General features: G+C 34.6%; 1 protein-coding gene across 1 annotated transcript; it reads left to right on the forward strand.

Moving 5' to 3' along the window:
- Positions 1 to 18724: 18724 nt before the first annotated feature.
- LOC142235848 (uncharacterized) lies at positions 18725 to 19594 on the forward strand. Its single transcript, XM_075307102.1, has one exon. It carries the CDS (start codon positions 18725 to 18727, stop codon positions 19592 to 19594), a length of 870 nt encoding a protein of 289 aa, XP_075163217.1.
- Positions 19595 to 20052: the final 458 nt, after the last annotated feature.

Below are 20052 nucleotides of genomic sequence, written 5' to 3' on the forward strand. Positions count from 1 at the left end.
ATTTCGTAGTTTTACCCAATTTGTCTGAAATTGGAATTCTAGAGGTATAAGAGGTGTGTCGAAAATTTTGAGTATTGGTCCATATTTTGGTATAGCCCCCATATAAACCTACCTCCCGGATTTATTTCTTGGGCTGCTAGAATCTGTAGTTTTCATCCACTTTGCCTGAAAATGTAAATATACTGGTATTTTAGACCCTCAAAAAGTTGTATCGCATTTATTTCTACCGGTCCATTATGTTAGACATTAATTGATCGACCGATTTCACTTCTTGAGGGTATAGCAGGAGCACTGATCATAAAAATTGCTTGAAACTAAAAGTAAAATTTCTAGATTTTACTCCTCGTTTTCATTTAAATAATGGCGGTAAAAATCTACGGATTTAAGATTTCAAATCAAGGCTTTTTTCATCATTTACACGATATGTTTATGGTTTCTCTAAAATTCAAACAAAATTGGTTCTTATAAATCCAGAATCTGATCTAGTCTTCATAGGTAGAATCTTTAAATTTATCTTCGGGAAGTGTACTGGTTGAATTGACCTGCTTGGGAAAATATCTGTCATCAAACCACCTTAAATCCTACATATATTATCAAGATACCTGCACCGACGCAGAGTTTTCAAAGGAAGCTATTATATTTGATTCATGGTGGTGGATATTTAAGATTCGGCCCGTCCGAACTTACTACTGTATATACTTGTTTTCTTGACACATATAAATATCAATATCAATCAATTTTCTTTCGTTTGAAATATGAACGAAAACTTTCGTTCGATATATAGAAACAGGGCATTAGATATTGCTCCCATATGAGCATAGAGGATAAAATTTACTCCGATTTACTTGAAACTACACAGGGAGTAGAGTTTACATTCTAGCTACGTATACCAAAATTTATCTATAAAGTCGGTATACAGCACGAATTCAGTCTTTTCTTACTCGTTGCATTGTCTATCTAGGTGGTCATCACTTGCTTGTTGAGCCATCATAATAAATAACACCAGTATTTACGAGGAATTGTTCTTCGAATGATTGTTGTAAATTTAAAAGACAATTTGTTAAATCAATGAGCCAACGCCGCCGCTATTGCTCCCATCCAGACAAGAGACAATCACCGGCAACAAATTATAAATGCATGATACTGCAAAGCATATTCATTCCAACAGGGATTGAGGTAGTTCTCAGATTTTCATAGCAAATACAATGGGGACTATTCATAGGTCATCATGGGCGATTGTAAACAATTCACAGCGGGATATGTATGCATGGAGCATTGGTGATACACCAAAGGGATTCTCTATTCGGCCAATGGTTCCAATAATGTGAAAGATCGTTTAGGAGCATCGCTGGTCGCAACAACAGACGCTAGGCCATTCAGTTCACTTGTGACAACATGCAAACACTCTGAGATACTTCCGAAAAATGGTTAGGTTTTGGTTTTGTTGGTATGGCTGCCTACCATGCCGGGAAGTGTTAATCATTGATGAAACAAAGTCATAATATTGTCTTGTTAATCTTCCATGATTTTGATCATGGGATATCTTTACCAGTTGATGTTCTTTTTTGTGTTGCCAGCCTTTGATGTCTATGCCGTAACTTTATTTCCATTCATAGAATTCTCTATTTGGCCTACGGACGATAAGAAAGCCAGATAAAATATATTATGGAAATTGTTGTCTACTTACACTGAAAAAAATATTGTCGTGATGCCAAAGAATTCTTGTCCTTATAATACGAAAGCGTTTTTCTCTTTTCAATGAAGTCGTTTTGTTTTTATAGTTAATTCATACGACTTTAAACTGGGTATTTTTACATGAAAGGAAAATTTAGTTTGACTAAGGTCAACTTGGCTTTAATAGTCCCAAAAAATTCTTCTAATGTAATTGTTCTTAAATATGTTGTATTTTTGCATATTGAGTGCAAACCAAAAACGTGTTCAAAAATAGTTGAAGTTTTTCAACACTTTATTTTAAATACGATTTTGATTGAAATTGGAAATTCAAGTTTTCGTTAACACTTTTTTAAAGGACTTTTATATCACATGAAGACAAAAGTGGACAAAATGAATATATTCAAGATTGTTTCTTAGAATCAAGTACGCAAAATTCAAATTTAAAAGAGATTTGTTTCGTAAATGAATCCTTACTTCATTGGCTCGGAATCAATACCATTAGTGCAAAGACTCAATCTTTGGAACTGGACATATTTTTTTGTCAGTGTAGCTAAGGTGTCAGCGGAGAAAACCAAATTCCTTTACTAGTTCAAACTCCCTGGCTCTCCAGTCTAACTTTTTTTTGGGATTCGGTGAGCTCTTGCACTTTTGTTGGAGTTTCAATGACTTCACACCAAAAGAATTTTCTTCGTAAAACGAACGAAAAATTTCGTTAAAAGTACGAAATTGGTCATTGTTTTGCAACCAAAGAAACTTTTCATTAAAAGTGCGAAATATTTCGTACTTTTTACGAAGAAAAGTTCTTCCAAAATGTTCGTAGTTTGTAAGAAAAAAATTCGTAATTTTTATGAAGAATCTTCGTACTTTTTATGAAGAATCTTCGTACTTTTTATGAAAAATTTTCGTAGTTTGTAAGAAAAAAATTCGTACTTTTTATGAAGAATCTTCGTACTTTTTATGAAAAATCTTCGTAGTTTTTATGAAAAAATTTCGTACTTTTTATTAAAAACTTTCGTACTTTTTTTCAAAAATGTTCAAACCTTTTGTAAAAAAATTTATAGCCGAAAGTGCATTTGGTTGTAGTTACAAGAGTGAAAAATGGCATCACTACTTTACATCTTAAGTTTTTGAATAATTTTTAGTTTTATTGCTTCACTTTTATTCATAGCGCGCTATCACCCAAACGAGAAGTAGCACAGACTTGCATAAAAAAATAGAATAAAGAAATACACTCAAGCCCATTATAAAAAATCAAATAAATCAATAAATGATCTAAAGGCCGAGATAGATGATTTGAAATCAAAAATAAGTCGTCAAGAAAACGTAAACGTTTCAACAAATTTAAGAATATGTGGCATTCCATCAATGAGGGTGAAAATCTGTACTGTATATTTAGAAATTTATGCGATTCTTTGATGATTCCAGTTCCCAATATTAACAGTATCCAGCGCATACGAAACTTTAAATCCAGAGTTAATGATGGACCAATTTTAGTAAAATTATGCTCACCAATCCACAAAAACTTATTTTTAAAAACAATTGCAGCATTTAAACGTGGGAACAAAACACAACTTTCTCTGGATATGTGCGGTCTTGATGGTAATAACATATATTTTGTTAATGAGGATTTAACTAAAGAGAATTTTAAAATATTTCAATCTGCGATTACATATAAAAATCAGAAAAAATTGGCAGCTGTATTCACATTACGCGGGATCGTTTATGTGAAACAAAATGGACAGGATAGAGGTGTCCGTATATCATCAATCGAACATCTACATCAGTTTTTTCTTTAAAATTACAGTTTTTCTAACTTATCTACTACACAGAGAATACAGATTGGTTGTGATAACCGAATTTATTGCCAACCTCCTTTTGGCAGTTGCAGCAACTAACTGTTGGTAGTTGTGATACCCGATAAATTCGGTCGTCTCAATCGAATTATGGGAAATCCAACTAATACTATACATGGGGTTGGTTGTATTAGACAATGAAATTGGTCGTTGCCCCTTGTTCATTTGGTTGTATCACCCAACTTTACTAGCATCTTAACCGAATTGAAAATTAATTTTTCCCCAAAATATTGTATTTTATTTATATTTTTAAATGATAGAAAGGTACATAAAATAACTTTATACCTAAATACAATACATTGATAACAATTTAAAACAATGATCACTATTAAAGGCAATTGGAGTTAAATCTTTGGAGCTCTTCGTTCAGTAGTATTTATAATTGGAGTCCGAACTGAGTACATAGTGGTATATCAGAAAAATTGGCCAACACATCCCGTCTAAAACCACAACAAATTAAATCAGAAAATTAGAGTGTAGTTTTAAAAAATAAATAAGAAATACTCGCCATGGTCACTTCCTCATGGGTTTCACAGATAAACGGCAGATGTGGAGATGATCTTTAAAGTCGTTATCATTGTTTTCGCACAATAAAATTGTTCCACATCTAAAACATAATACAACTCAATCTGCATTTGATCCTAAACAATTTAAGATGCGCACTATTTATCTAACTGGTAGCATTGAGTATCCTCAAGCCTGCGCGAGTTGTTCGTGAAAAAGTTTGAGTGGCACTCCACCAAGGACTCAAATAAACTTAGATATGGCTGAAAAATAATCCGTTTCCTGTGGTTTTTACTTTAAATTAAAAAAACACGTTTTCCTTCAACATTGAAGAATTAGTAATAAATTGACATTTAAAAATAATTCCAATGGAATTCGGCTCTGAAAACCAATTGTTAGTGCTGAATACTAAATGACAGTTATAACAGATTTATAAGGTTGGTTGTGCGTATCGAATTCGATAAAAAATTTTATTAAGAGAGGCAATTAGTTCAGACAACTATTTGAATGGTATTACAAACAAAAATCTATAATAATAAGCGCCAAATGGAAACAGAAACGAAATAATGGTTGTAAATAAAGTAAATAGATTGACACAACTGTGATTTCATTGTAAATGCAGAATTTTCATTACAACAATCGATTTTCAACTAATATCTTCTCTGTGTGTACTTAAGTCATTCCAAATTTATTTCATAACAATACTCGAAATTGTAACGATCACAATAATGTATCATATTATAACAAATATTATGCGTTGCTTCTCTCTTACTAACGATGGTGAACAATAATGAATATCGTTCCAACGACGAACTATATACCATGGTTCGAATACTTGCCAAAGAAAAATCTGGATTGTCTGTTGTACATATTAATGCCCAAAGCCTCAATAACAAAATGGACGAATTTCGAGAAATTTTCCAGACGTCAAATATAGACATAATATGCGTATCCGAGACATGGTTTCATACAAACATTTCAGATGACATTTATGAACTGCAAGGATATAAATTATTTCGGGCAGATAGAGAAACCAATGCAGGCGGAGTATGCATGTATTTGCGAAATGGAATGAAATGCAACTTTAAACTTAAATCAGGTAGCACTAGTGCTACTGAATTTTTATTTTTGGAAGTTTTTTCTGCAAATGGTGACAAAACTCTGATTGGTACTGTTTATAGGCCAAATCGCAATATTTCAACATCAAATATTCTGGATACCCTTGAACTGTTAACGGTATACTATAATGATGTCATAATATGTGGTGACTTCAACTGCAATCTCCTCGTAGATAAGAGGTTATCTGCATCTATGAATACCTTTGGTTTATATCCAATTAATACGACAACGCCAACACATTATACGCATACTGGAAACACATTAATTGATGCTATTTTTGTTAACTGCCTTAATAAAATTCTTCTCTACGACCAACTGTCTGCACCAACATTTTCTAAACATGATCTGCTATTTGTGATTTACGACGCTAAATATAGCCAAAAATCTTTTGAATATCAGATGAGGGACTATGGTAAAATTAATTACAGCCTGTTGAATATAATGATTAATAACATTGTTTGGGATACTATTTACTATTTTGATGATGTGGAGAACCAAATAAATTTTATGCAACATAATGTATCAGAACTTTTCAACGCAACTGTCCCTCTAAAAAACAAAAAAATTAGACCAAAACAACAGCCATGGTTCAGTCAAGAGATTAAAGAACTAATTACTAAAAGAGATTCAACATACAAAAGGTGGAAACGTTATAAAACAACCTCGCTTCATGAAGAATTCAAAAATTTACGACGTGAAGTCAATGGAAAAATCAAAGTAGCTAAAACAGCGTTCTATAGACAGAAATTTAGCATGGCTGTTGACAGTGGATCAAAGTGGAAAACAATACGTGATATTGGCATTGGAAGGAAACACTCAGCGCCAGCTGATATCGACGTTGAAAATTTAAATGAAATATTTGCGCGTCAGTCATCTTCGACTAACTTTAACAATCCTTCATACTCAATTCTTCCATCGAGTTGTGGTTCTTCTAATACTCAATTTAGCTTCAATTGTGTCGACCAATGTGAAGTTCTGAAATGCTTTCTTTCTATAAAGTCAAACGCTGAAGGGACGGATGAACTTAGCCCAAAATTTATAAAATTATTGCTTCCAAAGTGTCTGCCTTATTTTACATTCATTTTTAACACCATTCTTACGAAGTCTGTTTTTCCAACGTCCTGGAAATTCACCAAAATCATACAATTACCCAAGCCTAAATCCGAGGAATTTCGGCCTATAACAATACTACCATTTCTCTCGAAAGTTTTGGAACGTGTTATGTACAATCAACTGACAGACAATCAGGATTTAGACCACAAAGAAGCTGTATTACTGTGCTCACGGATGTGATTGAATATCTGAGATCTAAAATGGATGGCAACAATGTATCCGTACTTATATTGCTTGATCATAGTAAGGCGTTTGATACTGTGAATCATGGTATTCTAACACGTAAACTGAAACATATGTTTTACTTTTCTGATTCAGCTTGTAGACTTATTTCATCGTACCTTACTGGTAGAACCCAGTCTGTATATCACTGCAATGTAAAGTCTAGTGCTCTAAATACTAATAGAGGCGTACCTCAAGGCTCGGTGCTTGGACCGTTGCTTTTTTGCATATACGTGAATGATTTGCCTTCTGTCTTACAATATTGTAAAATTCATCTTTATACTGACGATGTACAAGTCTATGCTAGTACATCTGTGAATAAATTACCAGAGTGCATTGAGAAAATCAATACGGAATTAGAGAAAATAAACAATTGGGCATTGAATAATGATCTAATGATCAATCCAACAAAATCCAAATGCTTGTTTATCTACAAGAGAAATGTCAACATTAGTACACATTATGAAATATGTATTCATAACGAGCTGATAGATATTGTGCAAACTGCAGTAAATATTGGTGTTACATTTAATGAGCGTCTAACGTGGACTAATCACATTCAAAGCAATATTGCGAAAACATACGGAATGTTGAGAAACTTGTGGACCGTGCAATCCTCATATACGGATGCTCTTGGCTAAAACTTATCTTGTTCCTGTTCTTCTGTATGGAGTTGAAATATTTGGAAACTGTAGCAGCGCTGACAAGAAAAAGCTTACAACAGCATAGCAAGATATGTATTCAATAAAACTCGCTACGATCGAATATCATTTTTTGCCTACCAAATATACAATATGAGTTTCGACAGCCTCGTACATTTCAAATGCCTTGTATTTCTTCAAAGAATTATTTATTCCGGTGAACCTACCTATCTTTATGAAAGACTAAAATTTACTCAATCAAATCGTGGAAAGAAGATCATTCAACTGCGTTACATGTATGCCATTTCGGAGTATCAATTCCTAGTCAGTACAATTCGTCTTTGGAACAATCTTCCAATCAATATACAGTTAATGTGCAACGCATTCGAATTCAAGAAAACACTTCAATCTTATTTTATAAATCAAGTTTAACTTTTTTTTCTATTGCAACTATTTATTATATTTACGTTCAATCAAAAAATGTTAAAAAAAACCTGTTCACAATTTATTTAGTTTTTATTGTAATCTTTTTTTTGCTGCAATGATATAATATTCAATTACTAACCTAGTACTGTAATTTATAAGATTAAACATCTTGTTGTGCTAGGAAGCCTAAATAAATAAAATAAATAAATAAAAGACAATTTAATGCCGCGAACGGAAATTTTACAACTTCAATGAAAATTCTTCGTTATTTCAAAGAAAATGTTTCGTACTTTATATTCGTAAAAACTTCTTAACAAAATTCATGAAATTTGAAGAAAGATTCGTTAAAAGTACGAACTTTTTACGAAGAAAAGTTAATGTAGAATATTTCGTAGAAGTTTCGTGTATTCGTAAAATGTTCTTCGTAAAATTTACGAAAATGAATGAAAGAACTTCCAGTGTAATTACAATAAAGAACATCTTTGGGAGTACATTTTTAAAAGTGCTTTTACAGTCGTGCCTCCTAATTTTGTTTTTGCTGGGCGATTTTCTATGTAATATTTGTTTTTGTTCTCTAATCCTGAAATATAAATGGCAGTTCTTGTATTTACATTAAATTTGATGTGTCCTCGGACATTATCACTCAAAAAAAAAAAAAAAAAAAAAAACAAGTATATACGGCCGTAAGTTCGGCCAGGCCGAAGCTTATGTATCTCCATCATGGATTGCGTAGAAAGTTCTTCTAAACACTGCCATCCACAATCGAATTACTTAAGTTGCGGTAACGCTTGCCCATGGCAAGGTATCTTAAAACCTTCTAACACCATCTTCTAAATTGTATGTAAGTCCACACGTGGTATATATTAAATCAAAAAAGATCGATCCAAAATTTTTTACAGAAATAAAATTTTCACAAAATTTTCTATAGACATAACAATTTTGACAAAATTTTCTGTAGAAAGAAAATTTTGACAAAAATTTCTACAGAAATAAAATTTTAACAAAATTTTCTATAGAAATAAACTTTTGACAAAATATTCTATAGAAATAAAATCTTGGTAGATTATTTTTGGATCGAGTGGCAACCATGATTATGAACCGAATAAAATTTGAACAAAATTTTCTTTAGAAATAAAATTTTGACAAAATTTTCTATAGAAATAAAATTTTGACAATTATGAAAATTTTATTATGAACCGAATAAAATTTTAACAAAATTATCTCTAGAAATAAAATTTTGACAAAATTTTCTATAGAAATAAAATTTTGACAAAATTTTCTATATAAATAAAATTTTGGTAGATTATTTTTGGCTCTATTGGCAACCATGATTATGAACCGATATGGACCAATTTTTGTGTGATTGGACCAATTTTGGTATGGTTGTTAGCGACCATATACTAACACCAGGTTCCTAATTTGTAACGGATCGGATGAATTTTGCTCATCCAAGAGGCTCCGGAGGTCAAATCTGGAGAACGTTTTATATGGGGGCTATATATAATTATGGGCCGATATAGACCAATTCTGGCACGGTTGTTAAAGATCATATACTAACACCATGTTCAAAATTACAACCGAATTGGATGAAATTTGCTTCTCTTGGAGACTTCGCAAGCCAAATCTGGGGATCGGCTTATATGGGGGCTATATATAATTATGAACCGATGTGGAACAATTTTTGCATGGTTGTTAGAGACCATATAACAATATCATGTACCAAATTTCAGGCGGATCGGATGAAATTTGCTTCTCTTTGAGGCTTCGCAAGCCAAATCTGGAGATCGGTTTATATGGGGGCTATATATAATTAAGGACCGATATGGACCAATTTTTGCATGGTTGTTAGAGACCATATAACAATATCATGTACCAAATTTCAGGCGGATCGGATGAAATTTGCTTCTCTTTGAGGCTCCGCAAGCCAAATTTGGGAATCGGTTTATATGGGGGCTATATATAATTATGGACCGATGTGGACCAATTTTTGCACGGTTGTTAGAGACCATATATCAACACCATGTACCACATTTCAGCCGGATCGGATGAAATATGCTTCTCTTAGAGGCTCCACAAGCCAAATCTGGGGATCGGTTTATATGGGGGCTATATATAATTAAGGACCGATATGGACCAATTTTTGCATGGTTGTTAGAGACCATATACCAACATCATGTACCAAATTTCAGGCGGATCGGATGAAATTTGCTTCTCTTTGAGGCTCCGCAAGCCAAATCTGGGGATCGGTTTATATGGGGCCTATATATAATTATTGACCGATTTCGACCAATTTTTGCATGGGTGTTTGAGGCCATATATTAACACCACGTACCAAATTTCATTTGAATCATATGAATTTTGGTCTTCCAAGAGGCTCCGGAGGTCAAATCTGGTGATCGGTTTATATGGGGGCTATATATAATTATCGACCGATGTGGACCAATTTGTGCATGGTCATTAGAGAGCATATAAAGGGTGATTTGTTAAGAGCTTGATAACTTTTTTTAAAAAGAAACGCATAAAATTTGCAAAATCTCATCGGTTCTTTATTTGAAACGTTAGATTGGTCCATGACATTTACTTTTTGAAGATAATTTCATTTAAATGTTGACCGCGGCTGCGTCTTAGGTGGTCCATTCGGAAAGTCCAATTTTGGGCAACTTTTTCGAGCATTTCGGCCGGAATAGCCCGAATTTCTTCGGAAATGTTGTCTTCCAAAGCTGGAATAGTTGCTGGCTTATTTCTGTAGACTTTAGACTTGACGTAGCCCCACAAAAAATAGTCTAAAGGCGTCAAATCGCATGATCTTGGTGGCCAACTTACCGGTCCATTTCTTGAGATGAATTGTTCTCCGAAGTTTTCCCTCAAAATGGCCATAGAATCGCGAGCTGTGTGGCATGTAGCGCCATCTTGTTGAAACCACATGTCAACCAAGTTCAGTTCTTCCATTTTTGGCAACAAAAAGTTTGTTAGCATCGAACGATAGCGATCGCCATTCACCGTAACGTTGCGTCCAACAGCATCTTTGAAAAAATACGGTCCAATGATTCCACCAGCGTACAAACCACACCAAACAGTGCATTTTTCGGGATGCATGGGCAGTTCTTGAACGGCTTCTGGTTGCTCTTCACTCCAAATGCGGCAATTTTGCTTATTTACGTAGCCATTCAACCAGAAATGAGCCTCATCGCTGAACAAAATTTGTCGATGAAAAAGCGGATTTTCTGCCAACTTTTCTAGGGCCCATTCACTGAAAATTCGACGTTGTGGCAGATCGTAAGTCTATTCATGATGAAATGTCAAAGCATACTGAGCATCTTTCTCTTTGACACCATGTCTGAAATCCCACGTGATCTGTCAAATACTAATGCATGAAAATCCTAACCTCAAAAGAATCACCCTTTACTAACACCACGTAACAAATTTCAGCCGGATCGGATGAAATTTACTTCTCTTAGAGGCTCCGCAAGCCAAATCGGGGGATCGGTTTACATGGGGGCTATATGTAATTATGGACCGATGTAGACCAATTTTTGCATGGTTGTTGGAGACCATATACTAACACAATGTACCAAATTTCAACCGGATCGGATGAAATTTGCTTCTCTTAGAGGCTCCGCAAGCCAAATCGGGGGATCGGTTTATATGGGGGCTATATGCAATTATGGACGGATGTGGACCAATTTTTGCATGGTTGTTAGAGACCATATACTTACACCATGTACCAAATTTCAGCCGGATCGGATGAAATTTGCTTCTCTTAGAGCAATGCAAGCCAAATTTGGGGGTCCGTTTATATGGGGGCTATACGTAAAAGTGGGCCGATATGGCCCATTTGCAATACCGTCTGACCTACATCAATAACAACTACTTGTGCCAAGTTTCAAGTCGATAGCTTGTTTCGTTCGGAAGTTAGCGTGATTTCAACAGACGGACGGACGGACATGCTCAGATCGACTCAGAATTTCACCACGTCCCAGAATATATATACTTTATGGGGTCTTAGAGCAATATTTCGATGTGTTACAAACGGAATGACAAAGTTAATATACCCCCATCCTATGGTGGAGGGTATAAAAAAAAAAAAAACTGAATACCTCGAAATGTTAAGACCGCTAAGTTTTAAAATTCACCTTTCTTTTTCCCACAGTTGTATTTTATTTCACTATCTACAAAAAAATATATAATTTTTGGATCCAATGACGAAATTAATTGATCCATTTAATTATAGAAATGAAATAGCAATCACCAAGTAGAGCCCGACCGAAGCATCGGCTTCGGCATTCGGCCAAACATAAATAATAAATAATCGGCCACGAATCGGCCTTCGGCGTCAAGAGGCCGATAAACCGAAGCCGAAGCTTTTTTGTTTCATATGGAGTTATCCCAGTGAAGAATTTGTCTCAGTCCCAGTACAAATAAAACGTAAAAAAAATATTAAAAAAAATATTTTTTGTCATTATAATATTGAAATGAATTGAACTATTGAATTTTGAATACAATAAAGTCTGTTAGTCCTAACAGATTATTATAAGACATGTAAGGAATTACCTTTTATTGTTATTTTTATGCCTTTGTTGAAAAACTTGTGCTAATATTGAATTAAAACACCCCAAATTTCTATAATTACAAATATGAGGAAAATAATCGGCTTCGGCCGATTAATGCTTTTTTGCCGAACATCCTGCCGAAAATCCCGCTTCGGTCGAGCTCTACGCCAAGGTCAATTAAAAAATTAATTGATACTATTAATTTTGTGATTGATTTTTGTTTTAATTAAACAATATGTTGAATCAATAAAACGTTTAATTGAATAATTTTGAAAATTCAGTTTTTTCTTGAAACTAGACTTTTTATAGTTTCAGGATCAAACATTACGCAGTGGAATATGTACCCCTAGAGCGGAGCCTATTTTAATGTCGCTTTGACATTGGTATTCTTTGTCTTCATTTTAATCGCCAAACACCAACATTATTACTGTCGATGTAGGAGGCCCATCTGTGTATGGTACATGGCAATTTAAAATGTTCTTTTTTTAAACAGATAAATTTCCTTTTTTGAGATTACTTTCTAACACACCAGTGAAGAATGCTAAGAGGTCTATTGAAAGGAAATTTTCGATCGACAATTGTCTGAGAGCTACTGGTTCAATAATTTGTCATACAAGTGTGACAAATATACTCAGGGACTAATAAATCATAAGACATAATCGAAATCGTCACACCTGTTCCAGCTTACCGGTATAAAAGGGAAGGCAGGGAATAAAAGAAACAACAACTGTGAAAGGTTGTTCTCCTGTCGTTGATGGCACCATTGCAAAGCAATGCGTAACGAAGAAGCTCCTTTAATAATCCCATTAAGACACGACCATACACTAGCGGTGGCAGTGAAGGGCCTCAATAGTCCAAGGCTATGGTTGAACCAGGGCTAAGAATGAGCCAAAGGGCGATGAGGATAACATGACGATGTTACCATAAAACTGAACAAAGATTAAAGTAAGCCGACCATCACAACGATATAGCGTGGTGTACAAATTGACTTAACCGATACGCCGGCAGGTGACTTTGGCCATTGGATTCTAATGGCAGAAAGGACATCAAAGCGTACACAAACCATGAAGCGAAAAAATATGACCCTCATATACAAATTACACACTTCGTTAATACGTTTCTGCTTTTTGGTATTTTTGATTCTTTTATGCCGACTTAGAGTTCTTTGGAGTACCAAAATGCAATGATTTATGACCACCGAAATGGAAAAAGAGGATCATCAGATTTTTGTTCATTTGTTTTGCGGCATAACTAACGATAATTATGTAGACACTTTTGGGAAGGATAATTCAGGGTAAATTCTCCCCAATGCACAGTGTTACGAAGATCATGGTTTGTAGACTATGTAGTTGAGAGTTATGAGAGATTTGTTATTTATTTGATTATTGTGAAAAAAGGCTTGTTGTTAAAAAAACTCTAGGAAAATATTGAATTTTATTATGAACGATTTATACACGCCGATAAGGAATATGATCACCTCAAACATGTTTAGGACGGTGACCATGGAACATTTTTGTGGCTCTTTCCTGTGTAAACTTTTGATGCATCTTGCACTTTGTGGAACTTTAATGGTTCTACACTGTGGTATCACAATGGACTGAATAGTCTAAGTGAGCCTGATACATCGGGCTGCCACCAAACCTAACCTAACCTAACCATGGTTCTACACTGGAAATCAGTTTATCCCACATGTATTCCAAGGAAATTTTATCTAGAATCGTATAAAACAAGTATATACGGCCGTAAGTTCGGCCAGGCCGAAGCTTATGTACCCTCCATCATGGATTGCGTAGAAACTTCTTCTAAACACTGCCATCCACAATCGAATTACTTAAGTTGCGGTAACGCTTGCCGATGGCAAGGTATCTTAAAACCTCCTAACACCATCTTCTAAATTGTATGTAAGTCCATACGTGGTATATATTAAATCAAAAAAGATCGATCCAATACGTATATAATTCAGTTTGACAAAGTAGACATAAAATTTTGACAAAATTTTCTACAAAAATAAAATTTTAACAAAATTTTCTATAGAAATAAAATTTTCTATAGAAATAAAAATTTTGACAAAATTTTCTATAGAAAGAAAATTTTGACAAAAATTTCTACAGAAATAAAATTTTAACAAAATTTTCTATAGAAATAAACTTTTGACAATATTTTCTATAGAAATAAAATCTTGGTAGATTATTTTTGGCTCGAGTGGCAACATGATTATGAACCGAATAAAATTTGAACAACATTTTTTATAGAAATAAAATTTTGACAATATTTTCTATAGAAATAAAATTTTGACAATGATGAAAATTTTATTATGAACCGAATAAAATTTGAACAAAATTTTCTCTAGAAATAAAATTTTGGCAAAATTTTCTATAGAAATAAAATTTTGACAAAATTTTCTATAGAAATAAAATTTTGGTAGATTATTTTTGGCTCTGGTGGCAACCATGATTATGAACAGATATGGACCAAATTTTATGTGATTGGACCAATTTTGGTATGGTTGTTAGCGACCATATACTAACACCACGTTCCTAATTTGAACCGGATCGGATGAATTTTGCTCCTCCAAGAGGCTCCGGAGTTCAAATCTGGAGAACGTTTTATATGGGGGCTATATATAATTATGGACCGATATGGACCAATTGTGGCACGGTTGTTAAAGATCACATACTAACACCATGTTCCAAATTACAACCAGATTGGATGAAATTTGCTTCTCTTGGAGACTTTGCAAGCCAAATCTGGGGATTGGTTTATATGGGGGCTATATATAATTATGAACCGATGTGGACCAATTTTTGCATGGTTGTTAGAGACCATATACACACAAAAAAAATATTTTCTGATTCAATCACGAAATTAATTGATCCAATTAATTTTTTAATTGAAATGTCTTCAATCACAGAAATGATAGTGCCAATTAAAAATTAATTGAAGGTCAATTAAAAAATTAATTGATCCAATTAAAAAATTAATTGATACTATTAATTTTTGTGATTGATTTTTGTTTCAATTAAAAAATTTGTTGATTCAATTAAATTTTTAATTGAATATTTTTTAAAACTCAATTAAAATTTTAATTGGAAAATTTTTCGTGAATTTTTTTTCTGTGTACCAACATCATGTACCAAATTTCAGGCGGATCGGATGAAATTTGTTTCTCTTTGAGGCTCCGCAACCCAAATCTGGGGATCAGTTTATATGGGCGCTATATATAATTATGGACCGATGTAGACCAATTTTTGCACGGTTGTTAGAGACCATATACCAACATCATGTACCAAATTTCAGCCGGATCGGATGAAATTTGCTTCTCTTTGAGGCTCCGCAAGCCAAATCTGGGGATCGGTTTATATTGGGGCTATATATAATTATGGACCGATGTGGACCAATTTTTTGCATGGTTGTTAGAGACCATATACAAACACCATGTACCAAATTTCAGCCGGATCGGATGAAATATGGTTCTGTTAGAGGCTCCACAAGCCAAATCTGAGGGTCCCTTTATATGGGGGCTATACGTAAAAGTGGACCGATATGGCCCATTTGCAATACCATCTGACCTACATCAATAACAACTACTTGTGCCAAGTTTCAAGTCGATAGCTTGTTTCGTTAGCGTGATTTCAACAGACGGACGGACGGACAGGCTTAGATCGACTCAGAATTTCACCACGACCCAGAATATATATACTTTATGTGGTCTTAGAGCAATATTTCGATGTGTTACAAACGGAATAACAAAGTTAATATACCCCCATCCTATGATGGAGGGTATAAAAAAAATCCGACCAAAACACTATGGGGCAAATGACCGGATTCTGCGGCAAAAAGCCAGTTTTTCGGTAGTTTAAATTGGAAAAACTGATAACGTCATTATGTTTTAGACATCCCAGTAGCTCGAAATACAAAATATTAGAAACATATGGCAACTCATTGCTTTTAAAACAAGCTGGCAAAGTAGGCTGTTTTTAGATAGTTTACATTTTGAATCGCTAGTCAAAAAAACACATTGTAGAAAATTGGCTGTAAAAAATAAACTAATAAGCGAATCTACATTATATAAAATGGAGAATAGTACTACAAGTACGTAAAATAATATAAAAAATATTAAAAATTCGTTTGTGTTTGTGCGAAAAGAAATGTGTTGTGTTAAAGTGGTAAGTTTTTGTTTTATAATTTTCATGTAATGTTTGTGTTTCGTGGAATGGTACTTTCTGTATTCACGTGTATTCACCGACATTTTGGTATGGGAAGAAAGATTATTGTGTGTACTTTCATATGGTTTTAAGTTTAATTCCGGCAGCGTCCGGCTCATAATGAAAAAATTTAAAAAAAAATCAAAAAAATTCAGTGTTTCTAAAAATACAAAAAATTGAACTCGTAATATTTTGACCGCAAAAACGTCGGAATTCTTTTGGTGTCGTATTCCAAATTTTTAAGAAATGCAAAATAAGCTTGCATGGTATCAATAATTAAGAAAATATATAATATTTTCGCTCGAGTCAAAAAAATATGGAAGAAACACCAAGAGCAGATGCGTCTCATTGGGTAGTTGCGGGAAATGCTTCACTAAATTGAAATAAATGTTATAATAAAGACTTGATCATGCAAAGAAGTACCCGAGGACTCACAGAATAAGAGGTCTTTTCAATAGAGCCATCTTTGTGTGCAATTTGAAGCAAATTAACGCAAAACTCTGGCCTCTGGGGCCAATACATGCCAAATTTGGCATGTATTGCTAGAATGTTAACCCTCTAATGCCCCAATTTTTTTGCCAGCTGATTACATTTTCAATGTTAACGACACAAAAGCAAGAGAACTAAGCAAGAAAAATTTATAGCGTAAAATTGGGTTAGGTGGCAGCCCGATGTATCAGTCTCACTTAGACTATTCAGTCCATTGTGATACCACATTGGTGAACTTCTCTCTTATCACTGAGTGCTGCCCGATTCCATGTTAAGCTCAATGACAAGGGACCTCCTTTTTATAGCCGAGTCCGAACGGCGTTCCACATTGCAGTGAAACCACTTACAGATGCTTTGAAACCCTCAGAAATGTCACCAGCAATACTGAGGTGGGATAATCCACCGCTGAAAAACTTTTTGGTGTTCGGTCGAAGCAGGAATCAAACCCACGACCTTGTGTATGCAAGGCGGGCATGCTAACCATTGCACCACGCTGGCTCCCTGTGTTTTACTAAAAGCTTCCGTTTTAAATGGACATTAGAGGGTTAATTCTGCTCCCTGTGCAAAATTTCACGTAAATCGCAGTAAAACTTTGGTCTCTGTGGTAACATTTGTGTAAATCGGACGAAGCATATATATGGGAGCTATATCTAAATCTGAACCGATTTCAACCAAATTTAGCACACTTGCAAATATTATCAATTTTACCCTTTGTGCAAAATTTGAAGAAAATTGGGATGAAACTATGGCTTCTTGAGCCTTTCATGTGCGTACCGGGCGTAAGATATATATGGGAGCTAGATCTAAATCTCAACCGATTTCCTCCAAAATCAATAGAGCTCTATCCTGACCTAATACAAATACGTGTGCAAAATTTAACGTCAATTGGTCTAAAATTGCGACCTAGACATTCAATACAAAACCACAGTCTAGTGCAGGTTATAAATATTAAAGGTTTCAGTGGGCGTGTCAGTGGGCGGATCGATCTGAAAATTTCTATGAGCTCTTCTGACGTTATGCACAACATGTGTTCCAAATTTTAAACCGATAAGTGCATTTTTGTAGTTTTTGCCTCAAAATCCGGTCGTTGGCCCCATAGTGCAATAGTTTAGTTTCTATTCAGATTTGAATGTGTTTAGTACGGGAACGTGTGAACATGTCCTTGTACTGAAATTCCAAGAAATCGACAGATGTGGACCAAGTTTTGCATAGATGTTAAAGATCATATACTAACATTTCGTACCGAATTTCAGTCGGATCGGGTGAAATTTCCTCCTCCAAGAGGATACGGAAGTCCAATCTGGTGATTATATGGGTTCTATATATATGATGGGCCGATATGAACCGAACGATAGTATGTTTCGTTCGGAAATTGGCGTGATTGATCGACTCAAAATTGTACCTCACCCCAGAATATATATTTTTAATATTTTTCAAACGGAATACAAATTTAGGATAGCCCCATCCTCTGGGGGTAAATATAAATTTTCATCTTAAATTCCATAAAAGAATTACAAGGACTGTGGTGGTTGTAGGAGCAACCCCACTCTAACATTTTCACTTCGATTAAAATTAACTTTGTTTGCTAAAAAAATTAAATTTTAAAATCAAGTTACCTCAAATTTTTTTTCACTTTGCTTAAAAATAATTTTACTTGTTAAAAAAATTATTTTTTCAAATTGAGTTACCATTGACTTTTTATTCTGAGATATAGAAAATAAAAAATGTTAATGAGCATTCAAAAAATTTTATTTGAAGAAACGGTTGTGAAATAAAATATTAAATAATTTCCTTTTTTATTCCTGTGTTTTATTTCTCTCACAACAAAACATACTTCAATTGGTGACCCCGACAAGCCCGAGAACGCTCATCCATTGCTAAAGGACGAAAAGATTATGTTCCATAGCCCACAAAGAACTTCCATTACCATGCAAAATCAAGGTAACCGAGAAACACATCAAGACGTCCTTATACCGGTAGTGAATCCTCCATCTCCAGAACAAGGTAATAGGTCCATAAACCCTATCGATGATCCCTTGAACGCTGGACACCAAGAAATTGCAAGAGTGTCAGTCAAGATTCCTCCATTTTGGCGTAGCAATCCTGCTCTTTGGTTTAAGCAGGTCGAAAGCCAGTTTATCACATCCGGTATAGTAGCAGACCCCACTAAGTTTCACACCGTCGTTGGATCAATAGATGCTAGCATTCTGTCAGAAGTAAGTGACATAATAATAAATCCCCCAGAATCCAATATGTATGAAACTTTGAAGAGGAGCATACAAGAACGATTTATGGATTCGGAGGAAAAGCGATTAAAAAGGTTGATCCGAGAAATTGAAATAGGCGACAAGAAACCATCAACTTTACTTCGTGAAATGTCATCTTTAGCTGCAAATAAAGTTTCTGAAGAAGTACTCAAATCTCTATGGATGCAACGTTTACCTAAACAAACCCAAGTTATATTATCCGTAAGTAGTGAATCTTTGAATAAATTGGCACAAATGGCGGATAAAATTGCGGATACAGCCGAGCCATGGGACATCAACGCTATTGCATCAAGCTCATCGGAAGGTTCTTCATCATCCAAAATTCGAAATTTGGAAATGAAAATCGATGAATTGACTAAGAAAATCGAAGCTATGACCACGGGTTCTAGAAGCCGTTCTAAATCGAGAAGTCGGTCAAGCAACAATTCTAAAGGTAAGCCGTTGTGTTGGTTCCACTATAAGTTCCGAGAACAAGCAAGGAAATGTGTTAAGCCGTGTTCATTTCCGACAAATTTTTCATCGGAAAACTAGAAGGCACCCCGTTTAAGGTGACGGACGGGGTTAGCCGAGAAATTGGTCGCCTATTTATACGTGATAATAAGCTCGATTATGAGTTTCTCATCGATACTGGCGCAGTCGGTTCAAAGGGTATGCTCTCCGAAATTAAATTTAAAGTTTCTATTTTTTTCCATTTTTGGTTGAGTTTTAGAGAAATCCTAGGCATCTCGTCTACGCGTGCAAGAAAATCCAATAAAATAACGTGTTCTTAAGATTTGAATTTTCCTCCGCATTGCTCGAATGAGTACAAGAAGTAAAATCGAACAATTTTACTTCCAGTTTCGTGCTATTCAGTTTCTATTTTTTTTCCATTTTTGGTTAAGTTTTAGAGAAATCCTAGGCATATCGTCTACGCGTGCAAGAAAATCCAATAAAATAACGTGTTCATAAGATTTGAATTTTCCTCCGCATTGCTCCAATGAGTACAAGAA

Source organism: Haematobia irritans, chromosome 4 (genome assembly GCF_050003625.1).
Source record: "Haematobia irritans isolate KBUSLIRL chromosome 4, ASM5000362v1, whole genome shotgun sequence".
Classification (NCBI taxonomy): Eukaryota; Metazoa; Arthropoda; class Insecta; order Diptera; family Muscidae; genus Haematobia; species Haematobia irritans.

Bases quoted from the DNA above. Each gene is read 5' to 3' on its own strand.
- LOC142235848 (XM_075307102.1), top strand. From the start codon at position 18,725: ATGCAAAATCAAGGTAACCGAGAAACACATCAAGACGTCCTTATACCG.